The sequence below is a fragment of the Plectrocnemia conspersa genome, unplaced genomic scaffold (assembly GCF_051122295.1).
Source record: "Plectrocnemia conspersa isolate PC_06_02 unplaced genomic scaffold, ASM5112229v1 ptg000010l, whole genome shotgun sequence".
In the NCBI taxonomy this organism is placed as follows: domain Eukaryota; kingdom Metazoa; phylum Arthropoda; class Insecta; order Trichoptera; family Polycentropodidae; genus Plectrocnemia; species Plectrocnemia conspersa.
In genome coordinates this window covers 9,158,178-9,182,371 of record NW_028277174.1, presented here as the reverse complement: position 1 = coordinate 9,182,371, position 24,194 = coordinate 9,158,178, and the positions used below count along the sequence as shown (strand labels likewise).

Here is a 24,194-nt window from a genome sequence, read left to right as displayed (position 1 = left end):
CGCAGAAGTGAACCATATATTATATTAAACATATCAATGATATCAGTGTTATAAATGACCATTTTTATAAATAAATCTGAAAAATAGAACCCAATCATTACAAAAAATATTTAATTGCATTAAAAATGAAAAGTACAAGCAAAAGTATACTCTTATTATTTTTAGATCTAAATACAGAATATTTTATTTATTTTCAATAAACGTCTATACAATAAATACTTTTAACTTGCCTAATGTTTGTAGACATGTTGAATTAAACAGAATTTATCAGCTATAACTCGTTTTAAGCTTTATGTAGCGTGAACGAGCGACCTCACTCAGTGATTGGGAGCGGTGATCGCGTAGAGTTACGCGATGAACCGATTTTATGAACGGGTTAATCAATTTTACAATATTTGCAATTAATGAATTAGGCTTATACAGTCTAATCTATACTAATTCGAATTGTAGTCTTACTTTCTCATAATTAAATCGTGCATAATTCATCAAAAATTAACTCTACTTTTTCTTAATTTTAATCCAGTTGTTTGGTCATTTAGATTCGTTAGATATTAAACTCTTAAGTTTGCACTCTATCTCCAATCAACTAATGAGTATTATTTTATCGTAGATATTGAAATTTTACACCAGGCATTACCAATATTTTTATAAATTTCACAATCCATAATTAGTATTTGTGTCAGTGGTTTTCATTTATGTTTAAGGACAAAGCTGTTTGTTATTATTTGGTGTGTGTGCAACAATTAAGATTGTTCACGTACTTTGTATATGTTAGTTATACTTAATTTTTTTTCTGTGTCTGCGTCTGCTGGACCAGAGAACGTAAGAAAAAAGTAGCTACTTTTTTGTCTTAATAGTTGGCCAAACAAGTTGGAGAGCTCTTTGAAGCTCTTATACCTTGAAGTCAAAAATGGATGTTTAAAGTGTCAGGGAAAGTGATCGTTGGTTATTTGCGAACCTGTATTTATATCCATTACCTTCCATAATGATATTTTCTTGTTCACCCCCTCTTGGTGCAACGGTTAATTTCAAAGGCTCTAGGGCGTACTTAGATTTGTTCACACAGTATTTTTTTTTATATGTGGCAACTTCCCGTCATCTTATATAATACAATAACGCGCACAGTCTGAAAAATACAAAGTGTTGTCTTTTGTTAATAACGCTTACATTTATCAAGAATTCTAAACTTAAATCTGAATAAATTAGTTTGTTTTTGTGTTACGTACCCGCTGATGTTTATGACTTGATAACGTAATATTATGATTCACACGCTTGTGCATAAATTTATCTAAAAAAAATTGAACGGCTTATACATGGCGATTTATAAATGCTATATTTGTTTCGAGATCGATCTCTGTTCATCCCGTCACTAATGTATGTTTAGGGACTGCTCGGTGGCCCAATTATTAAATCGATTCGTGGTCCCATTGATGACCCCACAGATTTAACTGCTTGCCTAAATGTGGTCCGTAGGTCATCCATTTTAAATGTATATATTACAGCTTGATACATTGATTGAATAAAGGGAGTTATTTACGGAAAAAGTACATTATAACAATTTTAATCAACTAACAATAAAATATTGAAAGGTAGGTTATAATATTTTCAATATTTTTCTACCTTTTTTTATAAAATTATGATAAAATTAGTATTTAAAAAATATGTATGTCATCCATGATTAGATTTTCATATAATGCTTTAAAGATATTTGTAAATAAAAAGTGGTTTGATTTTGTTATCTGCAGCAGCTTTTCCAAGTGTATCATTAGCTACTATAAAACATGGCCTTAAGATTTTTCTAGTCATGATATATGAGTGATTTATTAATTTTTAATAAGCTCTTTTTATTTTATTTTAGATCTGCTATCTTGTTAGGAATTCTATATATTAGTTTATATAAACAGTTGCGCAATAAAATAAAGCGCAGCTAAATTGAAAATATTTTTTTCGAGAAGTTGAGGATTCACTGTAACAGTAGGCATATGTAATAGTTGACTGTTTTTTCTATGTATTGCTTATTTTTAATTACTAATTTAGTATGTTATAATTTATTTAAAATACTTGAACCGTATCTTACTGCTACATAAAATTTTACTTACGACTTATCTCGGCAATATAATCGAATATCTAAATTACATTAGCACCATTTACCACCTAATATTCCAATTTACCCTTTACCCAATTGTTTAGAAGCAACAACACCTTTGCTAAGTGTGGTCCTATTCTAGCAAGAGAGGTAGAAAAATAAAGATAGATATCAGTTGTATTAACAGTACAAGTGTGTATTTACATGGCTAATAAAACTACAAAGCTTTAATTTAACTCAAAAGGTGGTCTTTATTTTTTTTCCTAATTAATTAATAACGCTTAGTTTTGAGATCTTTTTGAATTGTGGTGACATTACATTTGGAATGACATATTATCAGGTAGTTTAAACACTCACAGTATCATATATTAGGTCAAAAGATTGATATTATTTAATAGTACATGATAGAGATCAAAAGCATGCATTACAAATATAATTTTCCGTTCTATTTTATATATCTATCTGATATTTATTTATTCCATAAACGAAGATTACACAGTACTTTTCCCCCAAAAAAAGTTGTTATAACACACGGCTTTCACGTTTGTAGTTTTAAACATCTACTCTATTTATTTGAGACTTTACACTCAATGATAGTAGTGAAGTTTAAATATTTTTTTATTACAACTCTTTCAATTTTTTTAGTTTATATTTAAACAGTAATATTTAAAAAAATATAATAAAATATGTAACAATGATATTTTTGGTAAATTTCAATATCAACATATTTTAGCCTTAATCTATGTTTAAACTATCTCTCTTATACTGTTCTCTTTAACATTTTTTTATTACAAGTAAAATATTTAATAAACTCGCTTATGTTAAACAAAAACTGTGAATAATCAAGCTAAAGCTACAAAAAAGGCTTTGTTGCTTTATATAGATTGCGAAAAATAAATACAAGATTACTTCCAAGCCCACTCTTCAAAACAAATCGAGTTCTCCTTCTCTCAATACATCACCACTGTGCGATTTCTGTTCGACCGAAAGTGATACAATGTCGACGATTTTCCTCACACAGTTTTCCCTTTTGCAACGCTCTCCAACATTTATTGCTGTAATAAATCCAAAGACGCTCTTGTGTTTTTTTTTCTACATCCAAACGAACGCGAAAGCTCTTCCAGCTCGTCTAGAACAGACAGCTCAATAACGTAGGTTCGATTTCAGACAAGTGACGAGCAAAAAGCTAAGCTCGTCGTTCAAAAGATGACCTGAAACCGTAGAATGATTTATCAGCTTCGGTAATAATGCGTTAAAGTCAAAGCCAATGAATGAGGTTTAATAATGACCGTTATCTATGGATGGTGAAACGATTTATAACTTTGGAAAGTGACGTTTGTTTATTTATTTTTGCGATCGTCGAACATTTTTGAATATTTATGGAACGTTTCAGAGCTTTCAAAGCACACTGAACATATTAAACGTAGCACGTATAGAGAGCTTTTATGGTGAAATAAATTTTATGTAACGGTGTGTGTGTGTTTATAGTGCGCAATAAAAAATTACAATTACATAGTCATTATTGTTGAGAAAGCAAATAAAATGCATGTTCATTAAAGTAAACTATGATATTGATAATATTTGATTAACTTTTTTTATTTAGGCATAGTAAAATACAAAATAATTATTAATTTATTTTTTAAGTATTATATTAAGTTTGTAATTGATTGTTCTAAATATTATTATATATTTTTTTCAAGAGTATTTATTGAAATTAGTATTAGGAATTTATTCATTAGATGTTTTGGGGTCTAGTCATTTACGTAGAAAAATAAGATACTTTAAATTTAAACCAATCATTCCAGCTGACGAGCGAGTATTCCCCGTTAAAAGGAAATATAGACGTACTGTTCATGTTGGCTGGGAAAACTGGGAAATTAGAATTTTCTCGTTGAATACGTTACGTTCGACAACGGCTGTAATAAATTAAAGCTTGTAGCATTCGCCTCTATCACTCTCCTTTCATTCTTGGTATTGTGTTACGGTTTCGTAGCATCCTGTATAATTTGTGGAATGTACGAGCCAAATCACCGTTGTATATTAGAACTTACAAGGTGCCTCCAAAACAATCAGTGTAAAAAAACATTGTATAAAGGAAAAATTATTATTATCGAATATGGGAATAAGGGCGTGAGCCTTTGAACGATTGAATCTCCGTATTTTTTTTTCTAAAAATTTTCTCAGTTTTCCTAGATGTTAGCTGTGTGTGTTCAACGAATCGAAAATAATGTACCGTGACCTGAATTGGCGTAACGTCAGTGATTTTCAAATAAATAAAAATAAATATATTATTATATAGAAAACGGAGTTTACATTAAATAAACAAATATTATATATACATTAAAAATCACGTATAATGTACTGATATAAATATTTGCAAAACAAGAATGGAATTATGTCGTTGAAGTGTTAATCGTTCAGACATTGGCAGTTTTAAACCGAGTTTAATGCCGTGCGCTAATGGTCAATTAGGACAGATATTCAGAAATATTGGCTAACTTTATAGCGCCGGCTTTAGAATAATTAATGACAATGGTTTCAAGAAGATGCTGAAACGTCTCGCACATAGAACGTGCCTTTGTGACGATTATTAAGTAAATATATTTTAAATGAATATTTTACATTAATATAAAATATAATCAGATTTATTTTATCTTTTTATCTTTAAATTTAATATGCCTCTACCTTCTAAAAAATGGGATATTCGCATATCACCTTTTTTATATTTTTAATCACATACTAGAATTTATTAATATTTTTTATAAATAGCTATTATGTAACTCAATACATTTGGTGGAATGATTTAAACTATTCTAATGTTTCTTTTTCTTTATAATAATAGCTTTACATTACAATAACTGTATAATAAATAACGGTTATGGACACTTCTTAATTTTTTAATCAAGTTTATAGACTTTAAAATATATTTAAAACATTTTTTTAAGTGAGTTTATCGTTTATACTCATGAGCTTTATTACTTCTTCGTACTAAAAATTATTGACACCATTTTAATGCATATTGATTGATAAATTCATTTTTGACATTACCATAAACAGTTTCTGCTCTCAAACATAAATCAATATTAGGTATTGACACGGATATTTTAAACACACACTGTTTAGGCTATGGCTACGCTCTGTAACATTTCACAGACTCTAGTAAGAACTGAGATTTTGACAACCGAGTAAAAAATAACTCATTTCTATTGCCCTATATTTAATAATTTAATGTTCAAAGTATCTGTATATTATTGTTATATAAAACAAATTAGAATAATAATAGGATAATATACCTTATTTTAAATTACGTTTTGAATATATGTTTTTATATTATAATACTATCAATTTGTATTATATCTAAGAAAGGGAACAGGGGAAAAAAATTTAGCACTATGATATTTTTTGTAGTTTATCTCTACTCACAATCCACTCTCGCTATTAATAGTGTATTTTTATTGTTATCTTTCTTTTCATTGTATTAGCTAAATGCATAAAAGAATTAGCTAAATTTTGTATATTTATTTACATTACAGCCTTTCAGTATACAATATAAACAAACGTTTACGACTAAAAATATTTGTTTACGTGTGAAATATAAATTATAGATGTTATCTTCATTCTTATAATAATATTATTAAATAACCTTTAATATATGTACATATTTATTATTATATCACACAATGTATTAATTTATTATTCCATCAACAAATATTATATTATATATTTTCATGTTAAGTTTTTCAATAATAAGTTTTTCTTGAGCAATGCATGAAACTTTTCGTTTTTGTTTTCAAAGAATTACTTCCGCACACCGATTCGTTCGGCTAAAAGGGCAATGTTTTAAGCTTCCAGGTCAAAAATATTATTTTTTGTCTGAGAATAATTTCGTTTAGGTTGTTAAAGGCGTCGTTAGGGTCGATTTTCATATTTTGAACGTGTGACCTCCGGTTGCGACCCTACACTTTGAACGGAGGGTTTCGCGATATGGAAATTCTAATGACGCCATTGGAAAAATGGTTGGGAAATTAGGCGAACGCACAATGTTAACTATGAGATGAAATTTCCCTTGAAGGGAGATTTTTTATTATTATCATTCCCTTCGTTGAAGATCGCGGCGACCGTAAATTAGAGGGCGGGTAAAAAAAAGCTCTCAAAGACGTCGGTATCGCGGTTGTATGTAGCAATTTTTTTTAATATCGTTTGATGGATGAAAGAGTATTTTTTTTTGGTAAACGTTTAATCTATACTTGCAAAGTTTACTGAAGTGGTCGAAAAAGCGATGATAAATTAATAAATTTATTTAATTTTACGCTTACCTTGAGCTTAACGCTCCCTTAATTAATTATGATTGGCAAAAGCTTGTTTGTAAATAAATAAAGAGGGTCTCTGAGTTCAGAATAGCTTTTATTAGTGTTAAGTATTTATATAAGAAAAGTAAGGCTAAGATAAAAATATTCAGCGATGAAAAATATATTTATTGCTTCTTTTCAATTACTTCAACTCATGTAAAATAAAATTTTAATCTAAAATAATTTAGATCATATCTGTTTATTCAATGGAATCGAATGAACGTTGTTGACGATTTATTTATTAATAGTAATTCCTTTAAATTTAATGTCGACAATTTTCAGTGAATCGTAAAGACTAATATCATTTTTATTATCACGTTTTTGATGTGTAACAAAGCATTTTCTCTCTATAACTGGCGGGTGGTCCTCATATGATGAAATTCGTAATTTATTGTACTACCGTTAATGTCGATCGCTAGCTTATAATACTGTTTAATATTTTGTAAAATTATTTTTTAAATAAATATCCAACAAATAATGTTGGTATTTTGTAAGATAAGCACGGTAACTTTAAAAGCAAATTTATTGCCCATGTAAATTCTAAATATATTTTGTATAAATGCAATATAAAATGGCTAATAAAAAAATAAAAATAGAGAAATTATTATTATAAGAAGCTCTATTATGAAATAGCTATAGTTAAAAAATAACGGGACAACAAGCTATGCAAGACTTCATAAAGGGTCATAAAATTAATAATTTTATGTCCAACAAATATAATAAGTCAGCTTACATTTACAGTGCTTAACAATTTGCACCCCACAAAAAAATGGTCAGTCCTGGATATCGATGCTGAGCAGGTAGCGTGCATCCCCGAATTGCATATTCCTGAGTTTAAGCACTTTTGCCAAATTTACAACATCGCAAACAAATCCCCGGTAAAATAGAGGTACTTTTCAAAGGATTAAGGTACTTTTCAAAGGATTGTATATATGTCAGAACTTTACCATACTTTATTAATTTCTTCAGGGAATTAATTACAGCACTACTACTTCTCTTCTGGCTTCGAAATCGCACATAGTAAAGCTATGCCGAATCAACTGTACGGCCACATTTAGAACTTTTTTACTTACAATTGAAATATTAAAAACTTTTTCATTATATAAATTATAAATAAACGCTTAAGCCGTCTAGGTCCCCCCAAAAATATTTATTATTTTTTTAATAGTTTTAAAATAGGTTGAATTATTAAAGTCATATTTTTGTTTATTTAACTCTATTTATATACACATGTAAAAATATCAAATAATTTAAATAAAAACATATTATAATTATAACGCTTTATAAGCGATTGGGCGATGCGTAAACATTCTGTTTTTTAAAAATACAACAATAGTATTTCACTTCAATGATATATAGGATTATATTAATGAATATTTTTAAGTGTATTTCTTTGAAATAAATCTTTTTAATATATTTCTTGTGAACATATAATTAAATTAACACGTGCTATTGAAACGCTGCTGTAAAAAGTTCATTTAGACCTGCAAAACTTTTATTTGCTGTTTAAACCCATACCTAACCTAAACAAACTAACGAAACCCAAGTCGACTTTCATTAAAGTTTAACAAATAACTATAGTTTTATAACTATAATTAGCTTAATTCGATTAAGTTAGGTTAAATTTATTTTAAATTTTGTAGAATCCGCTTACCAATGTGACGTAGCAATTTCGTAAATTTTTGTGAGTCAATATAATTTTACTGATATTAAACAGTGAAATTGTAAAGTAATTGCTTAGTACATTTTAACTGGCTGAGATAATTAAATTATATTTATACTAGTAAAAATACATACAAAATTACTACTTATTTAAATAAAATGAGTTTACGATATTTTCATATATGTATTTAATTATCTGGGAACCTTTTTTATAAACCTAAATTAGCAAAACTCAATTTAAATCTATTGCAATGGAAAAATTATCAGTCGATTGCAAAGAATAATTTTATGTATTATATGTAATGAATTTCAACGTTATTAATATGAATATTAATTTAAAAATAATATTTACTCAACACCAGTTTATTTATAAACACCCTGTCTGTGTAAATGATATTGCAGTCCATAAAGATATTTTTGAAAATATAATTTTTAATTTAGCGCCAAATTTAACGAGACCTTTACCATCGTGAATAATTTGGAATTCGCGACGTAAAAATTCAATAAAACATTAAAATGCGGGATGACTTCCCCTCAACCAGAGGCCGCCATTTAATATACAAATTTCCGCATTGAGAGGTCCAAATGACGGCAGGGGCGGAGGTGGGCGGAGGGCAGGCAAAATATATAATGAAAATCTGCGATCGGGTAGTGGAGAAGAAAGGAGAGGCGGAGAGTAAATAAAAACAATCCGGGGTCCGCGTTTAATATTCAGCGGGTCAGAGTTGCCCCCTTGAGGGGCCGCGGTCACACTTACGGGGACTCATTCGATTCGGCGGGAGCATAATTGAAAATTTCTAGGGACTGAAGGGTCGGATTGGTTTTTGAAAGAAAGGTTTTTTGCGTAGTTTGGATAGAGGGTCGTATGCGAAGAAAAAACATACTAGGAAAGGTCTATAATTTTTGAAACTTTTATTGAAACTGAATAAATTTGCTCAGTCTATTTTTATGTATAGTACGAAACTTTTAATCTAGTTTGCCTTTTGAAGTGGCTGTTAATTCACAAGATCTAAAAAAAAACAGCATTATGCAACTTAAATTTTCCTACATGAAAGTTAGTTTAGAAAACCAGTGAGTCATTAGACAACAAGCTGTTGGTTTACAGATATATAGTGGGTGACTAATTTCTAAGAGACCTGGATTTGAATTATATATGGATTAAATTTGTATCACTTTTGCTAAATCGAAATTAGTGATTATTATATAATTATATTTGTGGTGATCACACACGTTTGAAAAATGCTTAAGGTGCCCGGTAATCGGTTCTAAAGTAGCACTTTTTTCATTCTCTAAACATTTTTTTTAGATTTTAAAGTTTGGATCTCAAGTCGACATACTCAGATGTTTTCTTGAAATTTTAAAAACTGCATCTCCAAATCAGCAATTTGCATCTATTTAGTTCTAAAGTGCTGTAAAGTATTACATCCAGATACTTAATTATTTTGTTTGTATGTTCCAGGTACTAAATTGATCTTCCGCTGAACTGGTCTATTTCATTTTATACAGTTGCGCTTGCTTTCTTGAAATACTTTTTACTCTACGAAAATATCTACGTCCAATATGTATCCAAAGATAACGTCAAAACTTTTGCAAAACCTTGCAATTTTAAGTTCAGTTTATTTATATATGAATAGAGAGATTTATAAAACACATAATTTATAATAATTGGGCCGAGGATAGTTTTCCAGATTCTAATCCTTAAGAAATACATACATTTTTACAAAGCACTCCATAAATCGTTTAACTACTCTATTTCGGCTCAGTCACCACACATTATATAACATTACTGTAGGTTAAATCGACTTTTTCTGGCAGCTATTAAATTCACTATTTCTATTTCAACTAAAAATAAATCATTTCATTTTCTGAATTTTGCTTTAGCACACAACATCTGCTGATCGATAATGTAATCAAAATAAACAAGTGGACGTCCAATAGCTTTCATAAACAATTTCACAAATCCCAATTTCCCCCCAACAATATTGGGTGTCACATCTGTCGTCACTGATACACTTGTAATGTTTTTATAACTACTGGCACTGATTTTAACTTTATCAACTATTCTCTCATCAGAATATCTATCAAAAATGGCCAACCGAGCATTTGATGAAACGGCAGCCGGTCAAAAGAGCGTGCGTCAAATGAGCGCCGTCATATAAGCGCTGCATTATAAGCGCTGCGTCATAAGAGCGTTGACCAAAGTAGCGCTGTAACAAAATAGCGTGCGTCAAATGCGCAGAGAGTCATATGAGCGCTTTAAAAAAGAGCGCACGTCATAAGAGCGCAAAAATACTTGGAGAATATCAAGTAATGAATATTTTAGGAATTAGGTATATAAAATATAAGTAAATTGTGAGAAATTCACAAAGAATTAAAATTCACAAGATATAGGCGGTAAAATTAGTATTTTATGTGCCAGAGCGTAATGACGATTAAAATGACTAGTCAATGAAAACATTATTATTTATTAATTATTACGTACATTCGAAAGTATGGCTTCCCATCCCCATACGTACGATATATTATATATATATTTTGCACTAAAATGAAAAGCTGATTTTAAATCTATCATTAGATTTGTTCGGTAGTGTTTCATTAAATTGACAAATATATACCTACTCTACCTGCAATGAATGCATAAAGTTTAGGGCAGGTATAGACTTTTTTTTTGCTATTTGACGCCATACCTTTTTTTGCTATTTGACGATAAACAGTTGGTTGGTTTTTGGGTATATATTTTATACGACTACACTCTATCTCGAATAACGACTGAGTACGAATATTATATAATATATTTCAGTTAATTAAACGATTATTGTTTTATATATTAAACTGTAAGAACATTAATCTATCATTAATCATACACATATGACATATGTTTGTATATCGAAAATTTAGGTTAATTTAGTATTTTAATGAATTATTGTGTTTAGTATACATACATACTATAGAGACAATTCAATCGGTCAAAATGGGCGATGGTCTTTTGGGCGATACAATAAAAATGCATTACAAATAAATGTGATGCAAATCATGAACTTATAATTAATTAAATTATTAACATAATTTAATACATATTAAATATATATATATATATATATATATATATATATATATATATATATATATATATATATATATATATATATATATATATATATAAATATACGTACATACGAAAATATAAGTAATATTTTTTAGATAAGAATTGAAAGATGAAAACATTATTTGGTCTAAACAAAATATATTATACATACATAAGATATATGTAAATATTTACTTATCATTTGTGCATATTTAATCATAAAATATCACTTAAACAGTTTGATTTTTTTATTCAAGAATTTAAGAGAGTTACCCGATATCATAAAACACTTAGGCTTAAGTCGGTAATTTTATTATAAATACCTACCTGATAAATGTTTATAGTGGGCCCTTACGCGAATTTTTTTTATGTTTTGAGCCTTGGAAACTACTGTGAGAACAAACTTTTGGAATTTCCAAAAATCGGATATTTTACAGTTATCTATTTTAAATTAGATAGGATAGTTATATATAAATATAATATTACAGAACTAGCGCTGATAAGTGTTTATCGTGGAATTTGCCCTTTACGCGATTTTTTTATATTTTGCGACTTATAAATTACTGTGAGAACAATCTTTTGGAATTTCCAAAAATCGCATATTTTACCGTTATCTATTTTAAACTGGATAAGGTAGTTATATATAAATATAATAACCAAGAAATAGCGCTGATAAATGTTTATCGTGGATTTGGCCCTTATCGCGAAATTGTTTTATGTTTTGAGCCTTGGAAATTAGTGTGAGAATAAACTTTAGTAATTCACAAAAATTGCATTTTACAGTTATATATTTAAAGCTAAATAGGCTAGTTATATATAAATATAATAGCGCTCAGTATACTTTTGAATTTTGACTGAAATCGTTCGCAAAAAGTTTCGTTGCGTCTTTGAAAAGTATAAAAAAAATACCACGAATGACTTACAACTATCTATAAGGATTAATCTTCTTTATAGATAACAATTTAATCTATAACAGTTTCTAAATGTGCGTGCCGCCAAAAAGTTTTTGGAGCTTAACAAATATGTAACATAAGGGAAAAAATATGATATCGATAACCAGGTAAAAAGGCAAGGACCCGGACAAAATATTAGAATATTAGACAGATTACTATTTTTTCTAACTGTTCTATTTGTATAAATACTACCCTTTTTGAAATGGACAAAGCACGAAATTCACAAAAAAATACTTTTATCGTAATCGCGAAAAATTAAAGTCTCTAGGAATAACACATTAAAACTAAATATCAGATTAAAAAAGTATCTAAAAAAAATCATACTGATTCACCAATTACTACTTTAGTTTTAATATCGTAAAAATAATTTTAAACAATTGCGTATCGTCCGTGTCATTCACCAATGTCATGCATTGTTATGCACCTGACAGCGGTGAATTTTTTTTGTTAAGTGTTACAATTAGGTATTTAAAAAATCATAGGTAACTTCCTTTTTGATAAATATATGATTAAAATGAATTTAGCAAAATTAATGGTATACCCCTTTGCAATCACATTTATTTTCAGATTATTTTTTTTTATCTTACACTTAGCTCTTAAAATTTATATTGTGTTTGTTTTCGACTTTCACGATAAAATGTAGTTGTCTAAAATAAATGAAAAAAAAGGTCGGACGACCTTTGTATACCTGCCAAGTCGAGTTGATAATTATTTGTCAATTTAATGAAACATTACAGAACAAATGTAATGATAAATTCAAAATCAGCGTTTCATTTTAGTAAAAATATATGTATATCGTACGTATGGGGATGGGAAGCCAAACTTTTGAATGTATGTAATAATTAATAAATAATAATGTTTTCATTGACTAATTATTTTAATCGTCATTACGCTCTGGCACATAAAACACTAATTTTACCACATATATCTCGTGAATTTTTATTTTTTGAAATTTCTCACAATTTACATATATTTTGTATACCTAGTTCCTAAAATATTCATTACTTGATTTTCTCCAAGTATTTTTGCGCTCTTATGACGTGCTCTCTTTTGTCAAACGCTCATATGGCTGTCTGCGCATTTGACGCACGCTATTTTGTTACAGCGCTACTTTGGTAAACGCTCTTATGACGCAGCGCTTATAAGGCAGCGCTCTTTTGACGCACGCCCATTTGTCCGCGCTCAAACATCAGTAGTTTCATTAAAAAAAAATCGAAAAATATTTATGATTATTTAAGTGTACTTTTAATTTATGATGTGTAAAAATATATAGAAAAATATGACAATGGCTTATTTTCACCTTATTTAAAATATTTCAATGACCTCAAAAATTTTTTTGTTGCACTTTAATATTATCAACGCTTCATTTAAATACTTTTATATTCACTTTTTAGCAAAATCGTTTATTCTCACCTTTCTCCTTGACAATCAATTTTGTTCTTAGTTTTGTATGCGAAACGCGGAACTCTCAAACACAACAAGGTGATGCCTTTGCACGCGCGGGCAAATTCAATAGACATTTAGATCTCGTCCCATTTGGAAACCTTTACATGTGTTTTTCTCTCTTCAGAAACGAAAATAGAAAAGCTCATATCTGACGTCATCGTCGGCTGAATCTATTGAATATTCCACCTCTGAGAGATAAAACTAGGTTGAATGCTAATCGGGGCACCCGGGCATAGTACGAGCGTACCCCGTCTTAAAGGAGAAGAGAGAGACTAGTGCCTACGCTTTTTTTGCAGCAGCGATGCCCTGATTTACCATTTGTTAGACGCTTTTCGCCGTGCAGATAGTGGAGATTTATTCTTGAATACCAAGTAGTCGCCGACGGGTAAAAAAGCTCGGTTCCGAACCGGAACGTATAGGTTCCGAGTCACGAGCCGGTAGGGATAAGGTTTGCTTCTTGTAACTTATAACGCGTATCGTTAAGGAGATGAGATGTGCTTCAAAAATATACAGGTTGTTCTATTAAAATATACTTTTAACAAATAAATAAATATATATAACTGTAAAACATTAAGAAGATTAATGTATAATATAAAAGCATTGCTTCAAAATTTTGATCCAACAGTCAAACGAACATTTTAGATTATTTGCCATTTTACGCATACAAGTTTTGGTGACTTTTAAGTTTTTAGGACCTTATATAGTAATAGATTAACATAAAATATTATTATTGTAAGAAATGTATATATTTTTCATAGACAATTATCCACACTTTCTCAAAATAAATAAATCACAATGAAAACAGAATCCGACCAATATCATTTAAGCTCGAGACCCTCTGACGGTCACCCTTATCTCGCCACTCAACCCTTGCTCAATATAAAAACGTCAAAAAAAGCAAAAATAAAGAAAATAGGCAGAATACCGAGAACGACGGAGTGTATACAAAAAGGCAACAACAACAAAATTATTAAAATATTCGCTGAAAAAAAGCGAAAGAAAGGGACGAGAAAATCCTGCCGCGAGGAAAAACGAGTATTAATAAATAATTTTGAGCGCACTCATATCGTAGACGGTGAAATATTTATACTCTCATATTGTATGTTGTAAAGATTGCGCATATTCATATACAATATGGGTTTTGGAATTTTTACATTTCATCACGTGGGTAAAGTTCATATACTTGTACTATGTATGTATGAGTTACACATACGATGTGTACTTATTTAGATATGAGTTTTATTTTGAAACCGCATGGTCAGTTCAATAGTCTATTAAAATATATATTTTTTTATTAGCACAATATTATAAGTTAAAAAGATTAACTTAGAAAAGGCTCGGCATTAAAAGCTCGCTAGCGATCAAAAAGCTCTCGGCAACTTCATTCGATTTTCGAACTCAATTTCATTACGAATAGGAAATCAAACGGACAATTTCTGCAAAATTTATAATAGACCTTTTCAATGCCACTCAATCACTTTATTGTTGATTATGTATTATATAAAAGGAATAAACAGCAAAACGCGTTGCAATAAATTGTCGCTCGTTACATCATTATGCGACAGGCAAAGTCAAATAAAAACCGTTAATATATATTCTTTAAATACATGAGAATTAATCTCATGCAGCAATTTTAATTAAAATTAAAAGTATAAATATCTAGCATATATGGTAAACTATCTAAGTACAGGTATGTTTTGCAACTTCTGAAATCGGCTCTGGTGTCACTATTCGGTGTGTTTAAACTTGTTGAAGAGGGCCACAGAATTTATGCCTTTCAGAACTTTCTACACGATTAGTAAACTTGTCGGAATAGATTAGAACTTGCATTTGCCAAGGAATTTCGATTGGTTTCATCTCTTCACTGTTAAAAACGAATAATAGAAAGCAGCTCTATTTAGCGATTTGTGTGTATAATATCAAATATTAATGTTATTTTTTTAATTGTTGCAGATTACTGAGACGAATCAAAGACGATAATGAAATAGTTGCTCAATAAACGAATTTAGCAAATGTAAATATAAACAATATAAAATTAATTATAATCAAGCGTTCAGTGCACAAATCGATATGTGATTTTAAAATACGTCTAAAATTAATATATGTATATACGAGTATTATAATAACTTTTGTGTCTAATCAAATGATCGTTGTTCACGCACTGGCACTTTGATGAACAACAAAACTTTCACGCATTACAAGAGCAGAAAAAAACGACTTGTATATTAAAAAAATAAAAATAAAATAAAAATAGTTTTTGTTGTTATAAAAGCAATAAATAAATGTAAATATCTTTGGATGGAACCGATGCAAGATGAAAGAAATATTGATCAAGTCCATAGATCTATACAAGATAACGCGATACATACACCTGAAGCACCTGAAGCGTCTGAACGCCTCAAGATGGAAATGCCTCGGATGTAGCATGTAACAGGAACACCCAATTTCATTTCTCTCACCTGTCTTTTTTTGCTGACCCTCCCGCTGCTGTTGTTGTTGTTGTGTCTGTCTGGCTCGTTGTTGTGTTTTCGACTCCTTTTCCGCACACATGAGCAAAAGAAGATGATGACGAATCGCCTCAGATATGCAGTCAACGTGTTTCTGGTAATCTTGCTCGTGGCAATACCGCATCGTTGCGAACCGAGAGATTCCGGTGGGAAGGAAGACGGTCGGCCATGGAACGGCACCGTGCAGCACCGGAGGCTGCGGTCCAGCTACTTCGGGAGCAGCGGAAGGTCCAGCGGGAAGATGTCTCTGGAGGCCGGAAGGGTGGAAATATTCGTCGGTATCGCAATGCCCTACAGCAACCAAGTGGTGCTGAGGGCCTTCAACAAGACCTTGGCTAACATATCGGCCGCGCTGATGGCCGGCGAGTATGGACAGGCACTGAGGAACGTGACCCTGCAGCCCTTCTTTGTCGAACTTCCTGAGAACGAAAGGTTAGTCTATTATTTTATTTAATTATCGAGCGGTATTTTATCGTATTTAAATTTCTTATTATTGTAGAAAAAGTAAAATTCTGTTCTGGTAGAGACCGGATCAGCTGACTCTTAAGGTCGGTCGACGGAAAACTATTCTCTCATTGACCAACAAATTTATATGCCTGTATCCAAAATAAAGTGTAGCGTTTATTGTACGGCCCATGATGAGTGATTTTGTACAGGAAATCTAAGCCCATATATAGTAGGACTTTTGTCCATATTTTTTCACAATTTTAGTTGTCCTAAAATTTTATTGCTCAATCACGAATTTACTTTTTTTTCAGGCTAGAAGATCTTGATCTTAAATTATATATTAAAAAAATCCGTGACTTATTTATAATGCGATTTAATTTCGATCTGAGATCTCGGCTTAGATTTCTTTTATTTAATTATTTCCAGAAATACAATATGTTTTTAGTGATAATTTAATACATACGCGCGTATGTCAGCATCATATAATGAAATGATTAGTATTCTCCTCATTAATTATTTCTGTATCTGATTCCATATTATCTAAATTATAAAAAAAGTCATTAAAAAATAATTTACACGAACTAAATGAGAATAGCGCCAAATGTATCATTATTGATCATAAAAATTTATTAGATAATATTATAAAAATAGTAATAGATAACTCTAATATTATTTCCATATTGAACTTCGTTGGCTTTAATTTATAATGGCTTGAAATGAAATCATAATTTTCTTTTCGTTGCTTTTTCTATTGGCATTATACGTTATCTTAGTTAACATATTCTTATATTTCGTAAGTTGGAATTCCAGGGTTTTATACTTAATTATTTATTATTATATTAAATGTCGATTTATTTTGGTAATTTTTAAATATTAGCATATGTGGCCCGTGATGCAAATCGAGTTTGATATGCTTGTTATAAAATATATGTTCCTCAAACAGGAGTGGATTTTTTTTTTATTGTGCGATAGCAGATCTTAATCTTTGGGAAAGCATTTAGTAACATCTGATACGTGGTTTGTCGATGCTTCCAGTCTTTTTTTTCAGATTTATCTCAATTTAAGATTACTTCAATAGTCTGAGATTTTAAACAAGCTGCGCATATCGCTATGACGGACATATGCCCTGATGTTTAATTAAAAATATACTTTTTTCATTTATCTCAAAATTTACATTTATGTGACACTAATCCAGATTTCACACTAAAATCTAAAATGATTATTACCCTTGAATTTTCACCTTTGAACAAAATCAATAGATATATGGACGTTTTAACCGCTGCATTGCCACAAGAACTTTAAAGTTTACTTAACTGGTTTGATGATACATATACATATATATGTTGGTAGTCAAAACAGATGAGAAATTGGAAGATGAACTCCTCTTTAGAACTTTTATCAAATCATACATACAATCATGCAAAGGTAGCTCACCAGCAATTAAAATACGAACTTGATATGCAACATCCATCTATGTATGTATATGGAAATTAATAGCTAGCCAACATAAAGTGCAGAAAGGTAGAGATGTATATTATGAAGGGTTGCTTGCTGGGTATGAACCAACAGTTAAATTATAAAAGTATATATGTAGATGCAGATAGAAGGATACACGAAACTGTTCTTAGATTCGATAATATTATTTCCATAGAATATGGTATAAGAAAAACAGTTTTATTTTTTATTTGCAATAAGCATAATTTATTTTAACTTCATACTTTCTCTTTTTTAAATAATTATCAACCCAACTATTTCACTTAAACTTATAATCTATAATTTATTGTACATTATAATTCTGTCGATTGTTTCGAAAGCTCTCTTGAAATCCAAGAAAACTGCTCCTGCACCAGCAGTTAATCATTTATCAATACTTGTAATGCAGTCTCTGTGGAATGTTTTTCTTTGAAACCTAAGTAACGGGGGCCCGGTAAATTTACCGTAAGACTCGGTTTTTATTAAAAAAATAATTAAAAATTACTTTTAAATGCAAATCAAGCTTCTAAACACTTTTTGAATACGTCATTTTTTAGTAGGATTTCATTTTGCAGAGTTATGACACTTTTAATTTTTACATTGGCCGCCATTTTGTAAAAAAAATATTTATTTTTTTCATACAAAACGTATAGGGGGTGCTTAGTAGTTCTATACGATACTATAAATTTAATTCTTAATCTTTAAAACCAAGCAATTAAGAACGTTAACTCTTCTGAAAGTCTCAAAATAGCTCGTATGGGGGTCCGATCGAACTGATACATCGCTTGTTTTGAAGCAAAAAACTATTTTTATTATATTTTATTTGGATGTAGTTTAGGCTTTTAAACGTTTTATGTGTAGCGATCTTTTCGTTAAAATTCAAACCTACTGAGTTATGAGTGATTGAGTTTTTATACTTGTCGCCATTTTGCAAAAAATTGACACATCGGATTTTGCTAACAAACATACACAGGATGCTTAAGAATTATATACTGTCACAAAAATTGCAATTTAAATATGTATAAATAAGCTCACACTGACCTTAACTATATTGCAAGTCTTATGAGCGTATGTGTTTTGGAAAAATTGTTTCTAAAATATATATATATATATATTATTAGTGGTTTTGAGTTAAAAAAATAAGTAATAATGTAGTGTGCATTTCTTTATCTTAACATATCAATAAGTCTACTTTACAAAACTGCCTTTATTTTTAGATTAAAATAATTTCAATAATATAAAAAGTCACTACTCAAAATTAATATAAATATTCAGTAAAAAAAATTTTTCTTCGCTCCCGCGAGTTTCACTATACTGAGATTTCACTGTATACTGAAAATATATTTTACTGGGAATAAAAATTAACTGTAATATATACATATATCACAACTTAGGTAATATCATATATACGATATTTTAACTATTGCAACTAGCAATACGTCATTATATTGAGTGGTTCAAGTGCCTAGTATATTTGATTATCAATTTCAACTCTGACTCTCACCTTTGACCTAATTAGGCCTTGGAGCGGAGTTAGTATCATTCCCGTGGCGACCGAAACCCTTCACCTGCTTTAATTATACAAAATCCACGCAGAAACACTGAAACTCGCAGTGTAACCTATGTATAAATACACATGTGCAGATAAACCGATTGTTACACAATACACCAAGCGCCGAGTTTGAGAACAAATTCGGTATTTCCGACTTGGACATTTAGCGGGGCCTTTTTGTATGTTGTTACTTTTGTGGAGCGGCCAATGGTAATGTTTAATGACTGAAAATTTTACGACCTCGTAATTCATTCGCGGCGCCGTGGGCAAGTGTCTAATTTAAAAAGTGCGTATTGTTTTAAAAATGATGAAAAATGTTCATATATGCCGGGGAATGAGTATTTAATTATTAACCGCCTATATTTGGATTCAGTTGAAACAATGTTAAGTACACTCGAAAAGGAAGAGAAAGGACAAAACATATATATATATATATATATGATACTCAGTGGCGGCTCCACATAGTAAATGCGCAACTACCCCGGATCAATTGAGAAACAATAAAATATGTATAGGTTTTTTAAAAGCGACCTTTTGAAATGTTTATTTTACATAAAGGTGAGGCACGAATATTGCTACACAAATTGTGAATATTACCGTATTTTTTACTCGCAATAGTCGATAAAACATTTTTTTTAAATATGTCTAAAACTTTTACCGCGTTCTATTTGTACATTTATTGTATAAACGCATTTTAAAATTTTAATATATTGTTTTCGCAGTTTTGAGAAGCAATATCTACGATAATAACGCTTCACAGATATTAAAATTAATTATTTTAATTAATTTGCGTCATTAATGAATCACAGTGACCCCATGTATAAAAAAATAACTCATAGTCTTGAGTTATTTGCACAATTGGAGTCTTGAAACATATATTAAAGGCCCATCCTCAGAGCATAATTATTAAATACTATGCTTAACTTTTTCAGCAATTTAAATAGAGCAGGTTTATTAAAATATTTATATATTATTACTTATCAAAAAAAAATATTTTGTATGCCTTAATTTTATTTTAAGACAAATAACTAGAACCTCGCTAGTAAAATTATATTAAAAAAAATTAGTATTGGAAATAAAAATATCTACATTATTTTATAGTAAAGTAGTGATGCATTGAATTTAAATCATGATTTATCTTTAGATAAACTATGATTTTAGTTCAGAAAAGGAAGTGAATCTCTATGCTACCAAATTTTATTTTATTTTTGTGATTTGTCTTTGGAATAGTTTTATATTAATTTACACCTCTGTATAAAAACGTTATGTGTGGGTTAAATTTAAACGACTTTCTATATTCAGGATTACAACTGAGATATTGTGATTAATACAATTATTGTATTTAATTGCTGGATTGAACCAAAGAAATTTGATCTAAGCTAAGTTAAAATTAAATTTCCTCATTGACTGAGAATTCTCTCTCGAGTTTTAGTTGTTAATGGTTTACGTAAGTTGCTTTTGCGCTAGAATAAAGAGAAACAAACGGGTGAAATATAATATATAATAAAACAATCTAAGAACAAAGAAAAATCATAAAAATTAAAAGAAAACATTTTTCATTATAATGTCTAAATTTACTTACCATAAAATATCAGTACATTGTGCCTTATTCAAATTTATGCGCGCGCAAAATTAATTCAGTAGGCGCAGTGTGCATATCTGATTTTTTATTTATTATATTTCGTACCCAAATAAAATCCCTTCTTCCTTTTCTTCTATATGAAAATATAAAAAAAACCCGCGGGATCCGCCCTTTACCAACGTCGCGTCGGCCCGCGTTTATTTCCCTTTTCATACGTAAACGATTTATCCCCTCGGCGAGTGCTTGACCCACTTTCGGTCCAGTGTCGGGTTTTTACTCTCTCCTCTGAAGTCTCCACTCGGGGTGAAAAGCCCGGGTAAAAGTTAATCTTGCCCAAAAATAACGCGGAAATCGAAGGGTTACTCCCGCGAGTAAGACGTGTAATGGCTAATGGGGATAAAAATACGCGAAACGGATTCTAGTCTTAGTCACATTAAAAATATGCAATATTCTAATTAATCATGGAGATCGAATCTTTTTATAATTTAATTAAAATAACTAATTAATAGTTATTTTAAATCAATTAAAATTATTAGTGTGAAAAAAAATGATAAATTTTTATTTAAGATAAGAATAAAAAAAATATTTGATGTAACTAGTTTTTTATAATGTAGTATATAAATATTTTTTATTAATGTGACACATATAAAGAATTAAAATTCATTTTTGACCTTTTTTATTTTTTATATTTAAAAAATAATTCAGTAACATTTTTTTTTATAGATAATTTCAGTGACAAAATAAATTAAAATATATTTAAAAATGCTGGTAGTAGATGAAATATATATTTAACTTTTGACTTTAATCAAATACATTTAATTATAACTTGAAACTCGATTTTTTCTTATCAGAAAAATATATTTAATATATCGCCAACAATTTTAGCTTCAAGTGATTTGATAAGATCCATTTATCAATTTATAATATAATAAAAAATAATAATATATGACTAGTAGAGCTCACAAATATTCGTTATTTTTAAGTATTTGTATATAGAATAGTAAACGACAAAATTTTAGAACATTTTTATATATTCGTAAAGTTATATAGAATCTAAAATTACGTAAATAATGAATACAGGTTTATACACACATAATATAAAAAAATGGTAAAAAGTATCAAGATTATATATTTAGATTTAAAAAAACAGTGGATTAATTGTTTTAACTTTAAATCAGTCCGAATTTTAACTGTTCCTGCTGCCGAAAAGCCTTTAACTCGGTCTATTAAGCCTTAATTTTAATAATTAAAATACAATAAATAATATTTCGTAATTATATAAAATAAATAAATAATTCGATTCCAGTCATTGAAAAAAGTTAGCTTATATTCAAATTAACATATTCCGCGAAGTAATTTTAAAGTACAATATTTTGTTTACAATTTTATATTTTATCGAATCATTCTATTAAGTGAAAGTGTGGCTGAAGACCTAAAATTATCGAATCATCGGCGTTTGCAGCTTTTGGGCAGCAGAAAGTTGACGCTAATTTTTCAAAAAAATAAAAAAAATATTCTCTAATGAGACAACAAAATTGTCGCATTTGGAACGAAGATACTATTATATGCTTAAAAGTGACTGATAAAAGTGTTTTGTATGCATTGTGGTCAGGCGGCGTCATTGTGCCTTACTCTTTTGAAAAGGATAAAGGCCGGACAGTAATAGTCAATGAAGAGCGCTATATTCTTTTTTTAAATTAATCAAGAAAATATATTTCTGTAAAAGACATTTGGTTTTAACAAGATGGCGCAACTTGCCACACGTCGAGTGCAACTTTAGATGTTTTGTGTGAAAATTTCCCACGTCGCATTATTTCCTGTTTTGTGACGTCAAATGGCCGCCAAGATCATGTGACTTGACGCCATTGGATTTTTTTGTAAAGTTACGCTAATAATCGTGTTACGCCAATAAACCCTAAACTTTTGAGCACCTAAAAACCAATATCCGCCAAGTTATAGCCGAGATACCGCTCGAAATGTACGAAAAAGGATCGCTTGCTGCAAAAGATCCAAAGGCGGCTATTTAATTTATATTATTTTTCATAAATAATAATATACATCACATGTTTGATTAGTAAAAAAATCTATGAATTTGTAGTTTTTTTTCAAAACGGTCGGAAACGAAAGTTAGATAATCCTTTAAATCGCTTTAAGCTGTTTTAATTCATCACCTGAGATAATAGCTCAATGTGTCAGGAATTAATATTGGACATGAACCTCTTTCTATGTCATAAAAGAGCATTGAAAACACATGTTTGTTTTAGCAGTTTAAAATAACTAAAAAAACATCTACCGCGGTGAAGTGTTGAAGTGTAGTATACAACAGAAAGCAAAACACGAGCGAAGCAGAGTACAAAAGCTACTGAATAAATAAAATTAAGAGTACCCGGTACTTTTAAAGGCTCGTACATTACGTTTCAACATTTAACGGAATCTATTTATCTCAGAATGACGCAGATTTATAGTGCGTAATTTATTAGGTGGATTACTCGCGTGTCATTAATGTGTGGCGTAGACTTCATTGATTATATCTATGTATACTTATATATCATCTATATTATATAGACATCATTAATAGTTCATAATAATACAAAAATAAAAGAAATATAAGTATACATATTTGATATATTAAAATGAAGCAAAGTATATATGACCTTAACGTTATATTATTAAACCGATAATATTATTGATATTTTTTAAAACTAATAATATAAGTGGTAATACAGAGCCAATGTATAATATATGCATTGTTTATTGCTTCATGTCGCTCGGACTCGTATTTCCTTACTACTTATATGGTTTAAATAATAAATTAAGCACAGTTGGAAGTGAAGCTTAGACTTTGTAAAATTATCTTAGTTTGATTAACTGAATATTAATTAAAAATAAATTAAATAAAATAATTGTAATAAAAAAATCCTAGATAATGCGTGTTATGAATTTTTTTATATTTATTGTAAGAAATATTTTACCTGCTGTAAAAACTAGGGGCTTTTCTCGTTTTTTTAATGTTGCAAATTGTGTAGTGTTTATGAGGCGGAAAATCTGGGAC

At 29.6% G+C, this 24,194-nt stretch overlaps 1 protein-coding gene across 1 annotated transcript in view; it reads left to right on the top strand.

The window, feature by feature from the left end:
• Positions 1-24,194, top strand: part of LOC148230562 (uncharacterized) — a 243,250-nt gene that overhangs the window by 29,662 nt on the left and 189,394 nt on the right. Inside the window, exon 2 of the mRNA XM_088194636.1 lies at positions 15,535-16,520. Coding sequence (XP_088050762.1) covers positions 16,144-16,520 — 377 coding nt within the window. The 5' untranslated portion in view covers positions 15,535-16,143. The remainder of the gene's footprint in view (positions 1-15,534; positions 16,521-24,194) is intronic.